General features: G+C 40.8%; 1 protein-coding gene across 1 annotated transcript in view; it reads right to left on the bottom strand.

Moving 5' to 3' along the window:
• FBXL17 (F-box and leucine rich repeat protein 17) overlaps positions 1 to 19,960 on the bottom strand; it is a 504,895-nt gene that overhangs the window by 319,311 nt on the left and 165,624 nt on the right. The window contains exon 7 of the mRNA XM_040239500.1: positions 11,585 to 11,715. Within this exon, the coding sequence (XP_040095434.1) occupies positions 11,585 to 11,715 (131 nt within the window). The remainder of the gene's footprint in view (positions 1 to 11,584; positions 11,716 to 19,960) is intronic.

The raw sequence follows: 19,960 nt of genomic DNA, 5'->3' as shown, positions 1-19,960 counted from the left end.
ATCTTGTGTGTCTAACATATTCCCATTTTGCTTTAATTATTTCAAGGTCCTACATCAGTGACAGATCTACTATATAGGTTCATATGGAATAGTTACCATTTTTTGAAAAATAGTGGCAATTCTAACATTCTTTCGTTATATTGCTTACTAATCTTAATTGCCATGATTTCAAAAGACAGTTCCAAAGTGCATCTTGAACAAACAGAAAAGCAATTAGCCTAAATTAATTGCTTTGCTGATGTGATTTGCAGTAGGGATGCCTAGTGGTTTTGCAACTCCTGCCAGTGCTTTCACAAGTTGATGTTCTGATGATTTTTTAGCCTATTTTTGCACCGGAGCAATTAACCAGATAATTGTTCTAATGTGAACCTGCTCTTAATCAGTATGCTTAGGTTCATACTAGCAATTAACCAAATATTAAACATACACTTAAACAGCAGCACTTAAAAGTGCTATAGGAAGAATTAAGAAAAAACAGTTTTCTCATACAGCCATACTCTTCTCACCAAGAAACAGAAAAAAAATGCTGTACCTGTCTCCTCTGCCTCTTTTCAATTAATACAAGATATCATTACACATGAAGAGCAAAGTTTCTGGGTCTTCATTTGAAAGTATTCCAAAGATTCCATTCAAAAGACAGAAGCCAACGATTCAACATTAAAACCTATGAGGAGGGCACAGCAACCCCCTCCAGTATTCTTGCCTGGAGAACCCCCGTGGACAGAGGAGCCCGCAAAGAGCCGGCCATGACCAAGAGACTAAGCACAGAGCACGCTGTCCAAGGCACAGAGCACGCTGTCCTAGACACAGAGCTGCCGCTTTCAGACAGCAAGGGTGCAATACCGAAAGCAAGCTCTACATGAACCCAGACAGGACAGCAGCCCTTACTTTAGTAAGTACCAATTTAATTCAGAAATAAATAAAACCTGGGGAAAAGAGGCCATGCAAACCAATTGCCTGGATTTTAACCAGCGCTCAAGCCAAATTTAAAAACAAACTTACACATCCTACAGAAGCAGCATTTATAATTCCCTCAACACACAGGTATTAAATTACTTCTCTGAGCTGGGCTCTATGGTACCCGGGGCTGAGGTTGGGGCAGAGGGCTATAGACAAAGAGGCAGGTTCCGCTTCCAAGGAGAGAGTCATAAGCAAAACATCACACGGCCACACAATGTAGTCTGCCGCCAGTCGACCAACGTGCTATGGATTCAGCCGACAGTGATGTGATACCGCACTCGTTACAACCACCATTATTATTTCCTGTTTTCCTTAACAGTAGAGAATTTGCATTCATCTTAAGGCAAATTATTGGCAGTGCAACTAGAACTGTTAATGAAACAAGTCTCATTAACTTCTGAACTTCAGTAAGCAAGGAGTTATTTTATACTACCTTAAATATTTTATCATTTGAGGAGTGATATACATAAAACCTTTCCGTCTTCATGAGGCAAAAAGGTTCAAGCTGAAAGTACTGTGTCATTCTGCATGTCGCCCTGTCTTCTTCTTTAGTTTCTAAAAGGGCCATCGTTCAGAAAATGGCCCAGGCACAAACATGTCAAGTCTGCCATTTTTAATTATTACCAGTCAAGTTCCAGCAATTATTCCTCTGGTTAAACATGTGTGTACTTATCTTCTAAGATATTTCCTTACGCCACTGTTCATAAAATATTTTAGGGTGAAGCAAAATCTCTTGCACAAAATTAATAACTAATCACAGGAGATATTTATCATCTCAAGCCTTTTACAAGGAAATTGTCAGATTTAATCACCTTTCTCATATTTTCACTATTTACTGGGCTTCATTTATCATACATTTTAAAATTTTGACAACAGTGAGTTATTTTAATTACCATTTCTGGTTGGGGATTAAGAATAAGACAACTCCTTAAGGAAGGGGAGGCAGGGCAGGAAGTCATATACTTGTCTGAACAGTCAATAAACTATTATCATTTTCATCAATAGATGAAGATTTTGTTCAATGTTGGCAATTTTAAAATGGGTTTGAGGTTAAGAAGCCTCCCAGTGCACAGCAGCGCATTCTTCATCATATAGACTGTGTCCATCCTTTCCCATGATTTGATCACGAATTCTGATTTCATAACATATAAAACATGATTTTTAATCCCACAAACTAACTGCTTAATATATACATTCACTCATCTTTATATTGCCTTAAAAACACAGAATCAGTAACAATATTTAAATGGCACATCCAGGAATACAAATAATATGATACTATAAAAGCTCTATTATTATTACTTACAAAAATGTTTACTTATACTTTATCATCGCTCACTAGGAACCAAAGACAAAGTGGAAATTTAAAATGACCATTGTATGTTGGAACTGTCATAGAAATTGACATTATTCCACAAGACAAAATAATGCGAACGTGGAGAATCAATAAGACAAACTCGTCCACGTCAAATCCAGCTCCCATCTCTTCAGAACGGGAGTTAAATATCAAACCTGGCTGGCACAGATAAGATACAGAGGATCTCATATAGATTTTCCTTTCAAGTAACTGTACTAGGTTAAATGCTTTAGTGCTATATATTAATTAATATTTCCTGTAAGTGATATTCAATAATTAGAATTACTCAAAAAACCAATATCAGAACTGATATCCAGTATCACTACATACCAAACAACGAAAAAGTACCTTTAATTTGAATTTCATCTGAGGATAAAAGCACACATCATTTCATCAGAGAAACTTTCTGTTCTATAGAAAAATATCATCAGCTATTTGAAAAATCACATATATAGATTAGTTATGGCAGTTACTTTTTTTACCAAAGGTGCTGAAACATTCAATGAAGTTAACTTCCTTCTTTTTAACTCAGTAATACTTACTCAAAGTATATAGCACCTAGTATTCTCCTTTATGAGAAGGCAATGGCAACCCACTCCAGTACTCTTGCCTGGAAAATCCCATGGACGGAGGAGCCTGGAAGGCTGCAGTCCATGGGATCGTTGAGGGTCGGACATGACTGAGCGACTTCACTTTCACTTTTCACTTTCATGAATTGGAGAAGGAAATGGCAACCCACTCCAGTGTTCTTGCCTGGAGAATCCCAGGGACAGGGTAGCCTGGTGGGCTGCCATCTATGGGGTCGCACAGAGTCAGACACGACTCAAGTGACTTAGCAGCATTCTCCTTTACTCTGCAATGATTAATTTATTACAACTGCCAGAGAGCATCTGTAGAAGCTAATATATTTGTAAAAATAAATATGCATCATCACATGTTTAAATATCTATTCTAAATTCATCTTGAAATTCTTTTTGGTATCAAATATGAGCCAGATGTGATATTAGACATAAAAATGAGCAACACTTTCTACTTTTCCTCAATAAAGTTAGGAAGAAATTAAGAGCATTTGTAAATGGCATTGTTGGGGAAAAAAATGTTTTTGTTACAAAATTTAGATGTTTTTAACATCTATAGGTCTTAGTCAAACAAAGCTAGTGGAGGTGATGGAATTCCAGTGGAGCTATTTCAAATCCTAAAAGATGATGCTGTGAAAGTGCTGCACTCAATATGCCAGCAAATTTGGAAAACTCAACAGTGGCTACAGGACTGGAAAAAGTCAGTTTTCATTCCAATCCCAAAGAAAGACAATGCCAAAGAATGTTCAAACTACCGCACAATTGCAATCGTTTCACATGCTAGCAAAATGATACTCAAAATCCTTCAAGCTAGGGCCCAACAGTACAAGAACGTCCATATGTACATGCTGGATTTAGAAAAGACAGAGGAACAAGAGATCAAATTGCCAACATCTGTTGGATCATAGAAAAAGCAAGAGAGTTTCAGAAAAACCTCTGCTTCATTGACTACACTAAAGCCTTTCACTGTGTGGATCACAACTAACTGTGGAAAATTCTTCAAAAGATGGGAATACCAGACCACCTGACCTGCCTCCTGAGAAATCTGTACGGAGGTTAAGATGCAACAGTTAGAACCAGACATGGAACAACAGACTGGTTCCAAATCAGGAAAGGAGTATGTCAGCTGTATATTGTCACCCTGCTCATTTAACTTATATGCAGAGTACAGCATAAGAAATGCCAGGCTGGATGAATCACAAACTGGAATCAAGATTTCCAGGAGAAAAATCAATAACCTCAGAGAAGCAAATGACACCACCATTATGGCAGAACTTGAAGAGGAACGAAAGAGCTTCTTGATGAAGGTGAAAGAGGAGGGTGAAAAAGCTGGCTTAAAACTCAACATTCAGAAACTACCATCATGCCATCTGGTTCCATCACTTCATGTCAAGTAAATGGGGAAACAATGGAAACAGTGACTTTATTTTCTTGGGCTCCAAAATCATTGCAGATGGTGACTGTACTCATGAAATTAAAAGACGCTTGCTCCTTAGAGAAAAGCTATGACAAACCTAGAGAGCGTATTAAAAAGCAGAGACATCACTTGCCAACACAGGTCTGCATATTCAAAACTATGGCTTTTCCAGTAGTCATGTATGGTGTGAGAGTTGGAAGATAAAGAAGGCTGAGCACATCAGAACTGATGCTTTCAAACTGTCATGCTGGAGAAGACTCTTTGGGAGTCCCTTGACAACAAGGAGATCAAGTCAGTCAACCCTAAAGGAAATCAACCCTGAATATTCACTGGAAGCTGAAAATCCAATCCTTTGGCCACCTGATGCAAAGAGCCGACTCACTGGAAAACACCCTGAGCTCCCATGAGGGCAGGAGAAGGGGGTGACAGAGGATGAAGTGGTTGGATGGTATCACCGACTCAACGAACATGAGTTTGAGCAAACTCTGGGAGATGGTGATGGACAGGGAAGCCTGGCGGGCTGCCATCCATGGGCACAAAGAGAAGGACGTGACTGAAAGACTGAACAACAACCGGCTTTATCCGAAACCCTCACTTCTCAGATATTCCATAAGGAAAAGAAAAGGGAAGACTCTACTGACGTTCAGAAAGATCAAGCATAGTCTGAGGGTAGGATGACCACAAAAGTTGCCATCCAAAGCTGGACATGCAGATTGCAGAAGGGGCGGCAGCAGCACAGACAGGAACCTGACGACACCCCGAATCCACAGGGAGGGGCTGAGACTGGCCTGAGCAAAGCAGGACACAGGGCAGGAGGCCTGGGGCAGGCAGTGCGGCCCTCGCGGTCAGAGCTGGGCCTCTGGAGGCGGAAAAGTGGGCTCTGAGGCTGTGTCCACCAGTGAGGAGCTGAGAGTGGTCTAATCTTCCTGGACCCTAATCCCTTCATCTAAATGAGGCTAGTTTCTTCCTCAGGGTTGCAGAGATTAAATGAAACACAGGGTGTAAACACTTTGCACACTGTGTGGCACAGATTGTAATAAACGGTAGCTATTACTACCTGTTATTATTAACCTTGGTTCAAAAACAAAGGAGAGAAAATATTATACCCTTCAGCCTCAGCAGCACCGCAGAAAACAAGCGTGGTTTTAAAGACAGCGTCTAATGGATAGGACACCAGAGGCATCATTTTCAAAGACGGCCAGGGGACCTGAGGGCTTGTCAGGTGGCACCACTAGTGAAGAACCCACTTGCCAACGCACGAGACATAAGAGACGTGGGTTAGATCCCTGGGTCGGGAAGATCCCCTGGAGGAGGGCATGGCAACCCTCTCCAGTATTCCTTCCTGGAGAGTCCCATGGACGGGGAGACTGGCAGGCTGCAGTCCATGGAGTCACAAAGAGTCGGACGCGACTGAGGTGACTTCGCACGCACGCATGCCCGGGGGCCTGGAAGAACACTCATCCCAGCATCATTCTGTTCTTCTAGGGACGGCCTTACAAATAACTGTGACTATAAAAGAGAGGGCCAAAACTAAGCCAGCTTCAAACAAGTGTCACTAGCTCAGAAACACTCCAATCTGTCCCTGCAATTCTCCCGGAAGTCAGTAAAAGACAGTTATTTATTTTAAAAAATCGGATACATACAGAACGTACTCAAAACTATGCAGTAAAATTATACAGAAATAAATAAAATTCAGTTTTAGTAAAAGTCCACCCAACCAGCCCGGCCACATTATTAGGCACCAAAGGCATGCAGACAGGCTCCTCTGCAGTCTCTGCAGGCAGGAGAGCCCTGCTCCAAGTACCACTGGGGAGCCGCTTCGATCAGCAGCGCTATTTTACTGCCTCTTTATTTCCAAGTTTTCGTGCTTTTATAGGAGAAAACTGCTCAAACTTCACACTCAGTACTCCAAGGTGAAAAGTATTTCTCTCCTCCAGACCACTTAACTTTAATAGAAAACAAAACATTCTCCAACTCAAATTCAGCTATGCCTGCTGGATTTTAATGGATAGGTTTGTCCCCCGCTTGGGCAATCTTTAAACCTCTGTCTCTAGGAGAATTAAGTAATATTAGGGGATTGAAATGAAATAAAATTCTAAGTCCACTGTGACATGACATTCACAGGAAGATGGTAGATTATCCATCCAGCCCTCAAACACTTATAAAAACAATATATAGCATATGTTCACAAAACAATTCTTGGAAATAAAACACAATGGGCACTCAGCAAATATTTTATATCGCCAACACCTGCTCAAATCCTCTCTGAACTTTATTTCTAAATGTCACCGTTTTTTATTGAATCAACGGAAATTTGAAAGAAGAAACAGAATAAACATCCAGAGAAGATCAAGGGAGTTAGAAAAATCTTTATAGAAAGCCTCATTGAGTTTTACATGAGCCAGGGTGCTGTCAGTCTCCCTGAAAGGGGTGGTGGAGTCATCTGTCACTCTGCAACTTCAATCTCAGAGTGCCTGAAAGACTAAAAAGGGCTCTGTGCGGAAAAAGAAAAAGAGAAGAAAAAAAAAAGAAAAGTCTTCAGGCTTTTCTAAATTTTATAAACAAAGGAATCATGAATCAAATACTAAGCACTGCAAATAAATTCACTTTGAATCACAGACTTAAAGTTGGACGTAGTTTAGTATACTAATTCACTGTGTTATTCAGGAAACTGTAACACTCCTATTTGAACTATAAGTGGGAATGAGTTCTCTATTTTGGAAGGCAGTCAATGAAAACCAAGGTTTTAACTTATTTTAAGCTGAATTCTGTCTCCCTTTGTAACTTCAACCTGTTGGCCTAAGTTCTGAGGTCTGAAATAAGAAAGAACTAATTTAGGTAAACAAATTAACTCTCTATTATCTGTTAATATATTTTATCAGACTCAATTTAAAAAGAACTATTTGATTTAAAATGAGAAATCTTTACCTAAAAATCTTTATATTCTGAATTTCAATAAGGGAGAATTCAATTTGTAGACTAGGTGGGTACAGGTGGATATTATAAAATAGATCATGCTAGGTAGGAATAATGAAGAAATTGAAGAATGACCAACGAGAAAAGCCCATTACTCATCCTGGAAAGATCGCTGACATGAGAAAATGTGGGTCCAGTGCTGCTAGATCTGCAACTTTCCCAAAAAAAGGCCCAAATTCAGATTTTTACGTGAACGACCCAATTTTTTAAAGTTGGCAACTTACTCAATTTTTTAAATATTGTACGGGCCAAACAAAACAGCTTTGTGGACTGGACTCAACTCTGGCTCGCCAATTTGCAATTTCAAAATGTTGTTATTTAAAAGTCTATTTAATGAGAAAACATTTATAGTTACTATTCTAAACACTAGTACATATAAAGAGAAACAGTAACATATTGCAAATGTTATTTTATACTTAAAAGAAACTGGTCACAACAATCTCAGATTTAAAACTCCTCAAATTTTAGAATGTTCACTGATGTAACAGCCCCCTTTACATAAATATAAGACTCACGCAGCAAATTAACTCCTTAAAGAAAGTGTCCTATCTGTGTTCAACAGAGTCAATACATTCAATTTTGTTTTAAGCTGCAAATTCAAAGAATAAGTCTAAGTCACGCAGCTTCTGGACTCTATACCAAACATAAAAAGAAAAGAAACAGTGAAGACCAAATTGAATGTGAAATAATAGCAAAAAAATTATATCAAATACAACTAAACATTCCAACAAACTTCCAGTCAGAGAGCGTACAGGAGAAATAATAACCAGATGTTTAATTTAAATCATCAATAGAAATAGTGTCCTCTTTTCATAAACCACTTGGATTTTATTTGTATTCAAAAGCAGTGGTAAATGTCAAATGACTGCTAGACCATCCTTCTGAATACAAGAAAATATCATGCTGTCTAACTCTCTAAATACAAAAAGTGCTTTTTAAAAAACAAAATAAAGAACAGCATGTCTAAGTCACACAGATCAAGAACCACAAAATGCTAAAAGTTTCCATGCGCTTAACAGTAAAGACCTTGAGTTACTAAATATTTTAAAATTTTGAACTTAGAAAATATTTATTGTTAAAATCTTTTAAAATCCAGGATAAATCTTATATCTAAAGATCTGAGAAGAGTATCAAACTTTATCTTCAGGTGAAGAACTCATTATTAAAGCTAGCAGCATTAAACATAGATCCTTTTCATAGGCATTATGAAAAGGTATAGGTATAAAATAGTATCTAAAGGTTCTACTATAACTTTATTATGAAAGAAAATAATGAGATTCTTTTTTTTAAAACTAAGAATGTTACGTATAAATGTCAATTGTGTGTGAATTCCAACTATGAAATGGAAATTGACTCATTAGCCATTTGCTTTTTCTTGTTTGTCCCCATCCAATTTTTACTGCAGTAAAGATGGAAAAAACACATCCAATCAGAAAAGCCAAAGAAAAATTAAACAAATGGGCTAAATTTAATAGGAATAGTATGACCTTCAGCAGAACAAAAGATGTTGAAAGGATTAAATGAGAACACGTGTAAAGTGCCTATCAATTACCTGGATGATAAAGGTTACTGTCCTTCCTTCTATCCTTACAAGGCTCACTATTATCTCACTCATTAAGTCTTATGTCACCTAAAGAGGAAAACCTTTGGGATCAGCAGGAACTCAGTGCCCCACAGTCTGAGGCACAGCACCAAGTATTTAGTAGGGGGTTAATAAATGCTTTCTGATTTACTAGAGAATAATAATAATGAACAAATGTAAAACAGACACTAATTGACAGGCTAAATGCATTAGTGCATTCTAGTGTCCTCCATGGGAAAGGTTACTAACCCATCCCGGCTAAGTGCTGAAATTATAATTAAGCCTGATGGGAAGTCCTAGATTTATACCAAGATAATTACAAATATTACTTAGCTTAGTGATAGAGTATGGCAAGAACAATGAGCTGACTAATTTAGATGACACTGCAAAGTGGGTTTTAATGTTTGAAACTCCTATTACAGTACACAGGATAAGTGCAAGTGGTGTAATTAAAACCTAAAAGAGTCTGATCTTTAAAACTCTACCGCTCAACCTCATTAAAATGCATGTTTTCTCAATTAATTCAAACTTTTCCATTAAAAACATAAAAATACCCTTTCATTCCCTGCAAATAAATTTCTACAGTACAGCATTTGGGATCAAACACCAAATAATCATTCTAGTTAAACAGGAAAAAAAAAAAAAAAACTGAAATATTATGGAAAGGGATTTGAGCAGATGGAACCTAACAAAGGGAAGGAAAGGCAAGGTGAAGGCTGCTCTTTTTTTTCATGTGTAAATACCCAGTTATGACTACATAAGCATTTGAAGCACCAGAAGATGAGAAATCCTTGAGTATCTTTGTGTAAATGATACAAATCTAAGCAAAAGCAAAGCCTGTTTACTGAGCAGATAACCCTCATGACGATATATGGACTGCATCTCACTTACCCCTTAGGCTCCAAGTACCGAGTCTTTTCCATCGTTTTCATATCCATTTTGTGGCAGTTTTCACCTTTCAATCTGAAGCATTACTAAGAAGTTTACCTGAATATTAAGCTAATACTAAACACCTGAAACCACAGGATGATGTTTTCCATGTACTTCTTTTTATCAGTTGTTATGGAAAACATTTAAAAGATTATTTTAAAACTTGTCACATAACTGATCATGGGGAAGAATGTAGATTATAGAAAAGAATTTATTTTTTTAAATGTTCATCAATTTTCTTCAGATTTTGATACACCTCACACAGTGACTATTATTCAGAAACGATAAACACCCTTTATAAATGAAGACCATGGACCAATTCTGGATTAGTAAATTCTTCAAGAAAAATGTTACTAAGAAAGAGCCAAGTCAAGTGCTATCACACATAATTTAAAGGCTAATGCTGTCCCATTCTTGGGGAAAATGGAGTCTACATGATTTCACTGTTAAAAGGATAAAGGGAAATTAAAAGTGAAAGGGGGAAATGTCTTAAATTTAAAGCTTTATCTGACAAACTTGATGAATCACTGCACTATTTTACAAAAAACATTTAAATCTAAATAGGTTCTAATTTTAGCTGAAATAGGGCTTTCTATTTTGAAAGCAACATATTTTTGGTGGCCTTTTTTAAAACTTATTTATTCTTGAAAAGCTACTAAGCAAGACCCTTATCTCATGCCTATATTTAAGAACCCACCTAACCTAATCAGCAGGAGGACTCCCTGGTAGCTCAGATGTCGTAAAGAATCCATCTGCAATGCAGGAGACCTGGGTTCCACTCCTGGGTCCGGAAGATCTCCTGGAGGAGGGTGTGGCAACCCACCAGTATTCTTGCCTGGAGAATCCCACGGACAGAGGAGCCCCGCAGGCTACGGTCCATGGTGTGACAAAGAGTCGGAGAAGCACAGAGTACGCACAGAATAGTGGTACTCTGCAGTTGCTTTCATCACAAAGAAGGCTATGTTCAAGGGTTCTTGCATTTTTTTCCCCTCATGCAATATTTCAGAGAAAAACTGACCTATCCATTATCATTGTTTATTTTTAAAACATTTTTAAATGCCTATTTTTAAAACATTTTACACATCTTTACACTACGTATTAAACTATCCATCGCACAACTTTAACATTCAAAACAAATTCCATTTATACAGAAAACAAAATGTCATCCTAGAGAAAAGATCTGAATGCATAATGTTTGAAATAGTGTCTCAGAACCATTTTCCTTGATAAATGAACAGTAAAATCAACCACAAAAAGTTGCAAAAATATTAAAGTGACAAATAAACACTATGTCTTGGATGAGTGACAAAGAGAAGATTCAATAGACTTCTGTTGTTGTAACTGTTTAGGCAAACATATGAATCTTAGCACAGAAGCTCTGCTGCAAATACAAGCAAGTGTGAGTCACTCAGGAGTGTCCAACTGTTTGCAACCCCGTGGACTGTAGTCCACCAGACTCCTCTGTCCATGGAGTTCTCCAGGCAAGAATGCTAGAGTGGGTAGCCATTTCCTCCTCCAGGGGATCTTCCACACCCAGGGATCGAATCTGAGTCTCCTCGTTCAGGCAGGTTCTTTAAGGTCCAAGCCATTAGGGAAGCCCCAAAACTGGATGGCTCAAAAGTACACTTCTAAATGTTTTTCAAAACTTAAAAATATCTATTTTTAAAGTCATGGCTATATCACATTTTCCTTAGACATGCCTTGTTATAATGATAATCAGTGCTTGGTACGCAGAACACATGCTTCCCTTTGAAAAAGTGTTTTTAAGATGTTAAGATGGTTACCTGTCATTTATAATCCAGTTCAGGCAGAGATTGAGAGAGCTAAGATTTTTGCACCTCTTGACAATTTCCATCACGGTTTCATTATCCAGTTCAGTGATATGACGTAGGTCCAAGCTGGAAAGGTTTCTTAGCTAATGAGATAAATAAAATGAAAGATGAGAAAGATAAATACTACATCCTCAAAAACTATTAAGAATAGTTGATTACAGAATATCACTGCACTGAATAATAGACTATAGTCTAGAATCATTAAACTAAATGGTTACATAATATTTTAATAATAAATAAGAAATGAGTCAGAAATCTAAGGTGAACAAATAAATGGCAATAACATTAAAATCAAGCAGATTTTATTGAGGCATCATAAAAATCAAAAGTAGCATTCTAATATGTGGGAAAGCTGTTAAGTTGATCACATTAATTACCTACAATTTGACAGGATTATTTTCTTTAACATTGATTTCAGATATTTATCTTCATGATAATACCATTTTTATACAGCTTTTCTTTTTTATAAAAGAAAAAATATGAGCAAATTGTTAATTCAGAGATATCTTGGTGATATTTTATCAAGGTGGATAAAGATGGCAGGCTCTTAATTATCTTCTTCAAATAAACTATATCTCAAATAAGCTGTTTTTGCTTAATAACATGCAAAGAATTAACTTGGATCCATCTGGAAGATTGAATAACACCACTCCCAAGGATATCTATGCCCTCATATGCCACCTTATATGGCAAAAGAGATTTTGCAGATATGATTAAAGTTAAGGATGCTGAGATAAAGTGTCTGTCCTGGATTATTCAGAGCAACAGAGAACCTCTCCCAGCTAAAGTCAGAGATGTGATAGAAGAAGAGGCAGGGGACATTTAAACTGTGAAAGGGGTTCCACCTGCCTTCTCTGGCTTTGCGTCTAGAGGAAGAGGGCCAGGGGCCAAGGAATGTGGGCAGCTTCTAGAGCTGCTGGCAAGACATCGGGACTTCAGACCTACCAACTTAAGGAAGCGAATTTCCTCAAAAACCTGAAGGGACGAGAAAACATCTCTCAATTTCCTAGAAAGGAATACAGGCCAGATGATTCTAGTCTGATGGGACCTGTGTTGATCTTCTCACTAGTAAACCAGGAGGTAACAGATCTGTGCTGTTTTAAGCTGCTGTACGTGTGGTCATTTGTCGCAGCAGCAGCGGAACCAGCAGCGGGCATTTCCAGCCCCATCAGGGAGCCCTGCCAATACAGGCCGGTCTGCCCCAGGCTGCCCTCAGTCCTTCTGTGTGGAGAGGTGATTCCTGACTTGCGGGCATAACCTGACTGCCAAAGGCCTCAAAAGTGAGTCAGGTGAGCTTCAAACCCGAGAGAAGACGCAGGTATCCCCGCTGCTGCAGGACAAAGCACAAGGAACCCTCTAAGGAGAACTTTCCTCAGTGACCGACATGCTTTCTCTCTCTAGCGTCCAACACAGTAACCACTCGTCACACGAGGCCACCGAGTATCTGAAACGGGACCAGTATGCGGAAGGACCTGAATTTGTTATCTCATTTCATGCTGTTTAGTTTACATCTATTCTGCGTCGGCGTGTGGGCTGGGGCTCCAGGGTTGGACAGAGCCGCTCTGGAGAGCCGGGCAGCGTGGGAAACCCTCCTCCCACCTCGGCTCTCAGAGAGGCCTCGAGCTGCTGCCGCTGCCGCCGTCAGAGCCACCGGGAGCGCGAGGAGCGAGGGGCGGGACGCACGGAAAGGGCCCCGCAGCAGGGGACACTCTCAGTGATGGCAGGCCGCTGTCGGTTCAGTGCAGTGCAGTCGCTCAGTCGGGTCCGACTCTTTGCGACCCCACGAATCGCAGCACGCCAGGCCTCCCCGTCCATCACTATCTCCCGGAGTTCGCTCAGACTCACGTACATCGAGTCGGTGATGCCATCCAGCCATCTCATCCTCGGTCGTCCCCTTCTCCTCCTGCCCCCAATCCCTCCCAGCAGCAATCCCACTGCTGAGTTTTCCAAATTTGCTGGCATATTGAGTGCAGCACTTTCACAGCATCATCTTTCAGGATTTGAAATAGCTCCACTGGAATTCCATCACTTCCACTAGCTTTGTTTGTAGTGATGCTTTCTAAGGCCCACTTGACTTCACACTCCAGGATGTCTGGCTCTAGCTGAGTGATCACACCATCATGATTATCTGGGTTGCGAAGATCTTTTTTGTACAGTTCTTCTGTGTATTCTTGCCACCTCTTCTTAATATCTTCTACTTCTGTTAGATCCAGACCACCTCTGTCCTTTATCTAGTCCATCTTTGCATGAAATGTTCCCTTGGTATGTCTGATTTTCTTGAAGAGATTTCTAGTGTTTCCCATTCTGTTGTTTTCCTCTGTTTCTTTGCATTGATCACTGAGGAAGGCTTTCTCATCTCTTCTTGATATTCTTTGGAACTCTGTATTCAGATGCTTATATCTTTCCTTTTCTCCTTTGCTTTTCACTTCTCTTCTTTTCATAGCTATTTGTAAGGCCTCCCCAGACAGCCATTTTGCTTTTTTGCATTTCTTTTCCATGGGGATGGTCTTGATCCCTGTCTCCTGTACCACACCCAGGGCCCGGACAGGGGTCCCGTGGGGTCTAACTTTGTAGCTGAAATAAGGCCCTAGCCTTTACCTTGCCCCATAAATAAGCAGGCTGGCATTAAACAAAACAATTTTTCTTCAGTAACAAAAGGAACGGTAAAAAAAAAAAAAAACCTACATAGAGTACAAAATAGATAGCAATATAAGTTTCCATAATCTTCAGTTGTTGCTCACTTAGTCACTAAGTCGTGTCTGACTCTGTGTGACCCCATGGACTGTAGCCCACCAGGCCCCTCTGTCCATGGGACTCCGCAGGCAAGAATACGGGAGTGGGTTGCCATTTCCTCATCCAGAGGATCCTCCTGACCCAGGGATCAACCCCGTGCCTCCTGCATTGGCAGGCAGGTTCTTGACCACTGAGCCACCAGGGAAGCCCATAGTCTTTCAGACATCACTTAAATCATTTGTTATCCTTCAAACGTTCCCCTCAGTAATGTACTCTATTTTCTATATTTAAAAAAGAACACCTTTTTCTTACAACTATAAATGGAGTACAATCTATTAAAATTTTGAATCACTATGTTGTATTACCATAATCTAATATTGTCAACTATATCTCAATTAAAAAAAACAAAACATTTTCTTAAGCCACTTTATTTTTATAGTTAGCTTTCTTTACAGGGTACTTTTGATCCCAACACCCAAAAAATTTTCATCACTACTGTCCTGGGAACATGTATAGAATCAAGTAGCCTCTGTGAGTAACAGGCACTGGGGGGCTTGCTGAGCTCATATCCTGACAGTAGCCTTGTGTCTGTACCTCAGCAAAATCAGAAATACATGAAATGGAACCATAGGGCTGCTAAAACCTACTTTGAAGGATGAATTTTGCTGTAACCACGTGCGTGTGTGAACTGTTAAATATGGCCACAAATGATACATACCCAGCGTCACTTTAGTTTCTTAACCATCCTGCCTTATTGTCACCAGGAAGATGCATGATCATAAAAGTCCTATCCAGTCACATAAATACCCCCTGACACACACATATTCTGGGGTCTAGCACAGCTTCTCACACAAAGTTGCTATGTGAATTACCACTGTATCTCTTAGCTTCCCTCACAGTAAACAATCTCACAGTTCTGTGAATGGACTTGCTGCCACTGAAGAGAACACTCAATAATGGCTTCAAAGGTAAACTGTTCTTATGCGCATTTTACCACAGGAGGACAATGGCTGTGTCCACCAGCACAGTGAGAGGACACAGTCGAGGCCTGCAATAAGGAAGCTTCGTCTGTGCCAGTTGGGCCCCTCAAATTAGGGAAGGTAACTGAGATTTGAATACTTACTAAAGTGCTGATAACAGGGAGAGATGATAGGAAACCTATTTTTCGGATTTAGGAAAATCCAAAATCTTCTAGAAGGAATAGGACAGAAAGAAGTCACAATTCCAGAAACTACATATGATAAACTCTCATTCTAGTTAATTAACTCCTAAGCTTTTAGAAATCCTGACTCCAGGCCCACTCCTCAGGGTAAGGTGGGTCAGATGTGACTGCCCTGGGTTTACTGTCCATAAATGAAGCATTTTTTCTCTTCCAGTGGAGCATAAACTCAAATATGAAAAGAAAGGTTTACTTTGGTTCTCACATGCCAGCTGTCTATTGAGATCATCAAGAGCGTTTTGCCCTCAGATTCAATTAAGGCCCATTTTTTCATGAGCTGACAGTCGCTGACATTGCTCATGAAGCCTTCCCTGTGACCACACTGGCCAGTTCAACCTGAAAAATGACAGCATCCAAAGCAGTTCCAGGAGGCTAAGCCCTGGGAACTGGTAACATTATAAGACACGTCCAGAGCACCTCTACAGGCTGTGGTGTTTTTATTCAGAATGCCACAAACAGCTCTGTCAAATTCATCACACTCCTTGCCTTGCTAAGGGAATTTCATAATAGTGCCCTCCAGTGTTTCATGAAAAGCTACCCAACATAATCCTTCATAGTCTGAAACAAATAATTACATTTAGGAAACTGACATTTTAATTAAACTGACTTTTCTTACAAATTCACTGGTAGTCTCGGGTTACACAAATCACAGAGAATTTGAATAAGCGAAGCCATACCACCAAGATCTTTGAAGGGCTTTGTTCCCATTTTTTAAACAGTTTAGTAAGGTATTTGAAAAGAAATCCAAGTCAGAATGTAGACTGTAGGTAAATCAACTTTCAGTTTAATACTGCTTTTATTGAGAAAAAAAATATTACTTATAGCCAATTCAGGTTAAAGGCTAAAATTAGTCAATGACTGTATGACTGTGTATGTATTTAAGAACAAAATGAGACATTAAAATGTTACCTAGGAAACAGAGATTGGAGGATTATAAAAAGACCTCAAATGGCTTTCAAATTTTCTTAAGACTCTGGAAAAGTACAAACTGAAACAAAATCCTCAGTTGTGCAGGTTGACTCCGGCGGGTGAAGCAATGGACAGGGACTCAGAGCGCCCTTGGCAAAGGCGGCGGGTGGGGGAGGGTCCCACTGGTTCAGACCAGCAAGGATAATTTACATGAAGCCAGCTGGAGGTGATAACTGTCGCAAAGGATAAAAACTTCTGTATGGTTAACCATGTTCAAATGTCAACTAGTCCCTAAATTACTTCCTGCCAGCCCTGCAGATGTTGGCGTCACCGGGACCGGGTTTCAGAGCAATCAGTCACAATCTTCAGGGAGCAACGTCAAGGTGAAGACAGGCCGCCGGTGCTGTGGATTGGCAACACATACTCATCTGCCAGGCACCGGTCAGGCTGCCTAGACGGGGACTGCAGGGGGGACCACAGGCTTGGGGGAGAGAGAGGGGCCCGGGAGAGCTGCCTACTGGGAACCACGAGGGAGACACAGGAGAAATGGAGGGAGGTGTGGCGTGCACAGGGCCAAACTACAACTACGGGTAAAGACACTGAGATGCTAGGCACGGGCCGGGGCAGAGGGAAATTTCTACCCTGGGCAAAGGAAGGCTTCCGCATCTGGACAGGGTCTACACTTAGAGGAGAGCTTGGTTTTCCAAGGGGTAGGATGAGGGGCATCCGGTCTGCTCAGCAACTAGGCCGAACCTCAGTTCGGTTGGTTATGGCTGGCACTCGAGAGCAGAAGTAGTAACAGAAGCTAAATAAGGCAGTGGCAACCCACTCCAGCACTCTTGCCTGGAAAATCCCATGGATGCAGGAGCCTGGTAGGCTGCAGTCCATGCTAAGGGTTGGACATGACTGAGCAACCTCCCTTTCACTTTTCACTTTCATGCATTGGAGAAAGAAATGGCAACCCACTCCAGTGTTCTTGCCTGGAGAATCCCAGGGATGGGGGAGCCTGGTGGGCTGCCGCCTATGGGGCCGCACATAGTCGGACACGACTGAAGTGACTTAGCAAGTCACACTGAGGACATCAGGGAAATCCTTCCCAGCACCTCACAGAACTGAGACCCTCAGGCTGTAACTGAAAGCTTTCCACTGCCTGAGAGCCGGGCAGAGACAATAACAATTTCCAGTCCTAACCATGAAAAGGAGACTTCCACGGCCCGGGACGCTGATTGCATCTGCAGGAGCGGCCACGTGAGCTCTCTGGCCCTTCTCTAGGTGTCCTTCCAGCCACCGCCTTCTTAACCACACTGGTCTGCAGTATCTTTGCTTTGTTTCCAAATCCGAGGTTGGCTGGCTCTCCTGCCCTTCTCCTGCTGGATCTGCCATCTCTCACCATTTTATTCGCGCGGTCTTGCTTTCCAGGACATTTTTACTCACTGCTCCTCCTTAGAGCTATCCCTTCTAACTCCTTGCCACATTACCAGCCACAGAAATATTGTTTAAATAACTTTGATCGTATTTCCCCCCTTCTCTGAAACTTTGAGGAAACAGAAACCATTTCGACTGCAGACAGGAATTCCAGAGCGTGCATATCAAAGCCCTTCACTGTCCATGCCTACCGTTCCCTGATAGGTTACGTTAAAATAGCTCAAATCTCCAAGTTTCAAGAAGTTATTCTCATTGTGTTCAGAGACCTGGACTCGTTATTTACAACTGAGCTCACTTCCTGATTACTTCAGAGAGAAGAAAAATTAGTGAGTCTCAGAAATATAATATACCTGCCTTAACACAAATTACTAACTAGGCAGTCCCCAATTGAACTATGCCCTTTAGACAGAAAGCAACTGCCAACAGCTGCCAAGGGAGCAGGGGAATCCACTTTCTTTCCTGCTACAGCTACTGGGTGTGCCCTGTGTCTGCTCCATCTATTCCACCTTCCCTTCACCCCTCCCTAGCGCCTCTCCTACCAGCCCCCCGGGGCTGTGCTACTCATGACCAACCTCCCACTGCAAACATCTGACATCTGACCGTAATGCCTGAGCCAATCCAAATCTGCATCTCTGCTACAGCAGGAATGGTTCGCTCTCAGGTATTCATTCACACATAGTGAATTCACACTTTAGTGAGCACACGGTTCCAACCTTGGTGCACAATTAGGATCATATGGGGAAACTTTCAAAAGATACTAATAACCACCACTACTTCTGAAAAAGATACCCAGTTGATCCATCCTGAACAGAGAGCCACTTCCCTAGTGCAGAGCAAGTCATATTTAAATCCAGTTACTGAAAGGGTATTCCCTGGTGGCTCAGTGGGTAAAGAGTCTGCCTGCAATGCAGGAGAGCTCTGTTCGATCCCTGGATTGGGAAGATCCCCTGGAGAAGGAAATGGCAACCCACTCCAGTATTCTTGCCCAGAGAATTCCAAGGAGAGAGGAGCCTGGTGGGCTACAGTCTATGGGGTCGCAAAGAGTCAGACACGACTGAGTGACTAACATTTGCACTTTCACTGAAAGTGTAAAAATAATTTATAAAGCTCAGCCTCTGTAATCACTCAAAAAAAAAAGCATTGAAAATATCATTCATATAGTCAGTAACTATTAGGCACCTATTATATACCAGAAAACATTCCAGCTGCTAATAATACAGCAGTGAACACAACAGACAAAAATCCCTGTACATAGCATGCTTATATTATTAGTTGGAAAGGGACAGTGGAAATAATAAGTAAGTAAATTATATCCTATGTTAAAAGGTGGTAAGCATATACTATAGAGAAAAAAAATTGTTAAAGGCGAGATAGATGGAGACCAGTGGAAGGGAGGAAGATGGAGTGTAATTTTAAACAAAAAGTCAAAGATGATCTCACTGAAAAAATACATGAGCAGAAGTTTGAAGGAAGTGAAGGAGCAAACAAAACTGTCCTGATGTCTGGGGCAAGAGCCAGTGCACAGGCTCTGCGGTGGGAGCTGGTCTACAACGTCAGAGCACTGGTGAGGAGCCAGAGCTCCCGGAGCAGAGTGAACAGAAGGAACACTAATTGGAGGCACGCCCAAACAAGGGGGCGAAGACAAGAAGACTGTATGGCGTCTTGCCGGTCAAAGTTACGAAGTTCACCTTCTGCTCTGCGTTTTAAACAGGTATGTGACATGATCTAACTCACATTTTAAATGCATCATTCTAGCCGCTGTGTGAGTCTTAGACTAGGAGCAAAGGAGCAGAGAGGCTGTAATGAATTAATGAAGTCAGGCAGTAGCAGGGACCTGGGCCACAGTGACAGCCCCCGGAGGCGGTATACAGTGACCAGATTCCAGATATATTTGAAATTAGAATCGACAGAATTTTCTGACAACTGAGTTATGGAGCACGAGAGAAAAAGTAAGAATCAGAGATGACGCCAAGGCTTTTGGTTTGGGCAACTGGAAGGTATGATTGCAATTAATTAAGATGCTTTGGGGAAGGTAGGGAGAG

The sequence above is a fragment of the Oryx dammah genome, unplaced genomic scaffold (genome assembly GCF_014754425.2).
Source record: "Oryx dammah isolate SB20612 unplaced genomic scaffold, SCBI_Odam_1.1 HiC_scaffold_5, whole genome shotgun sequence".
Lineage (NCBI taxonomy): Eukaryota > Metazoa > Chordata > Mammalia > Artiodactyla > Bovidae > Oryx > Oryx dammah.
Note: the sequence above shows the minus strand (reverse complement) of the source record. Positions and strands in the feature narration are given on the sequence as shown.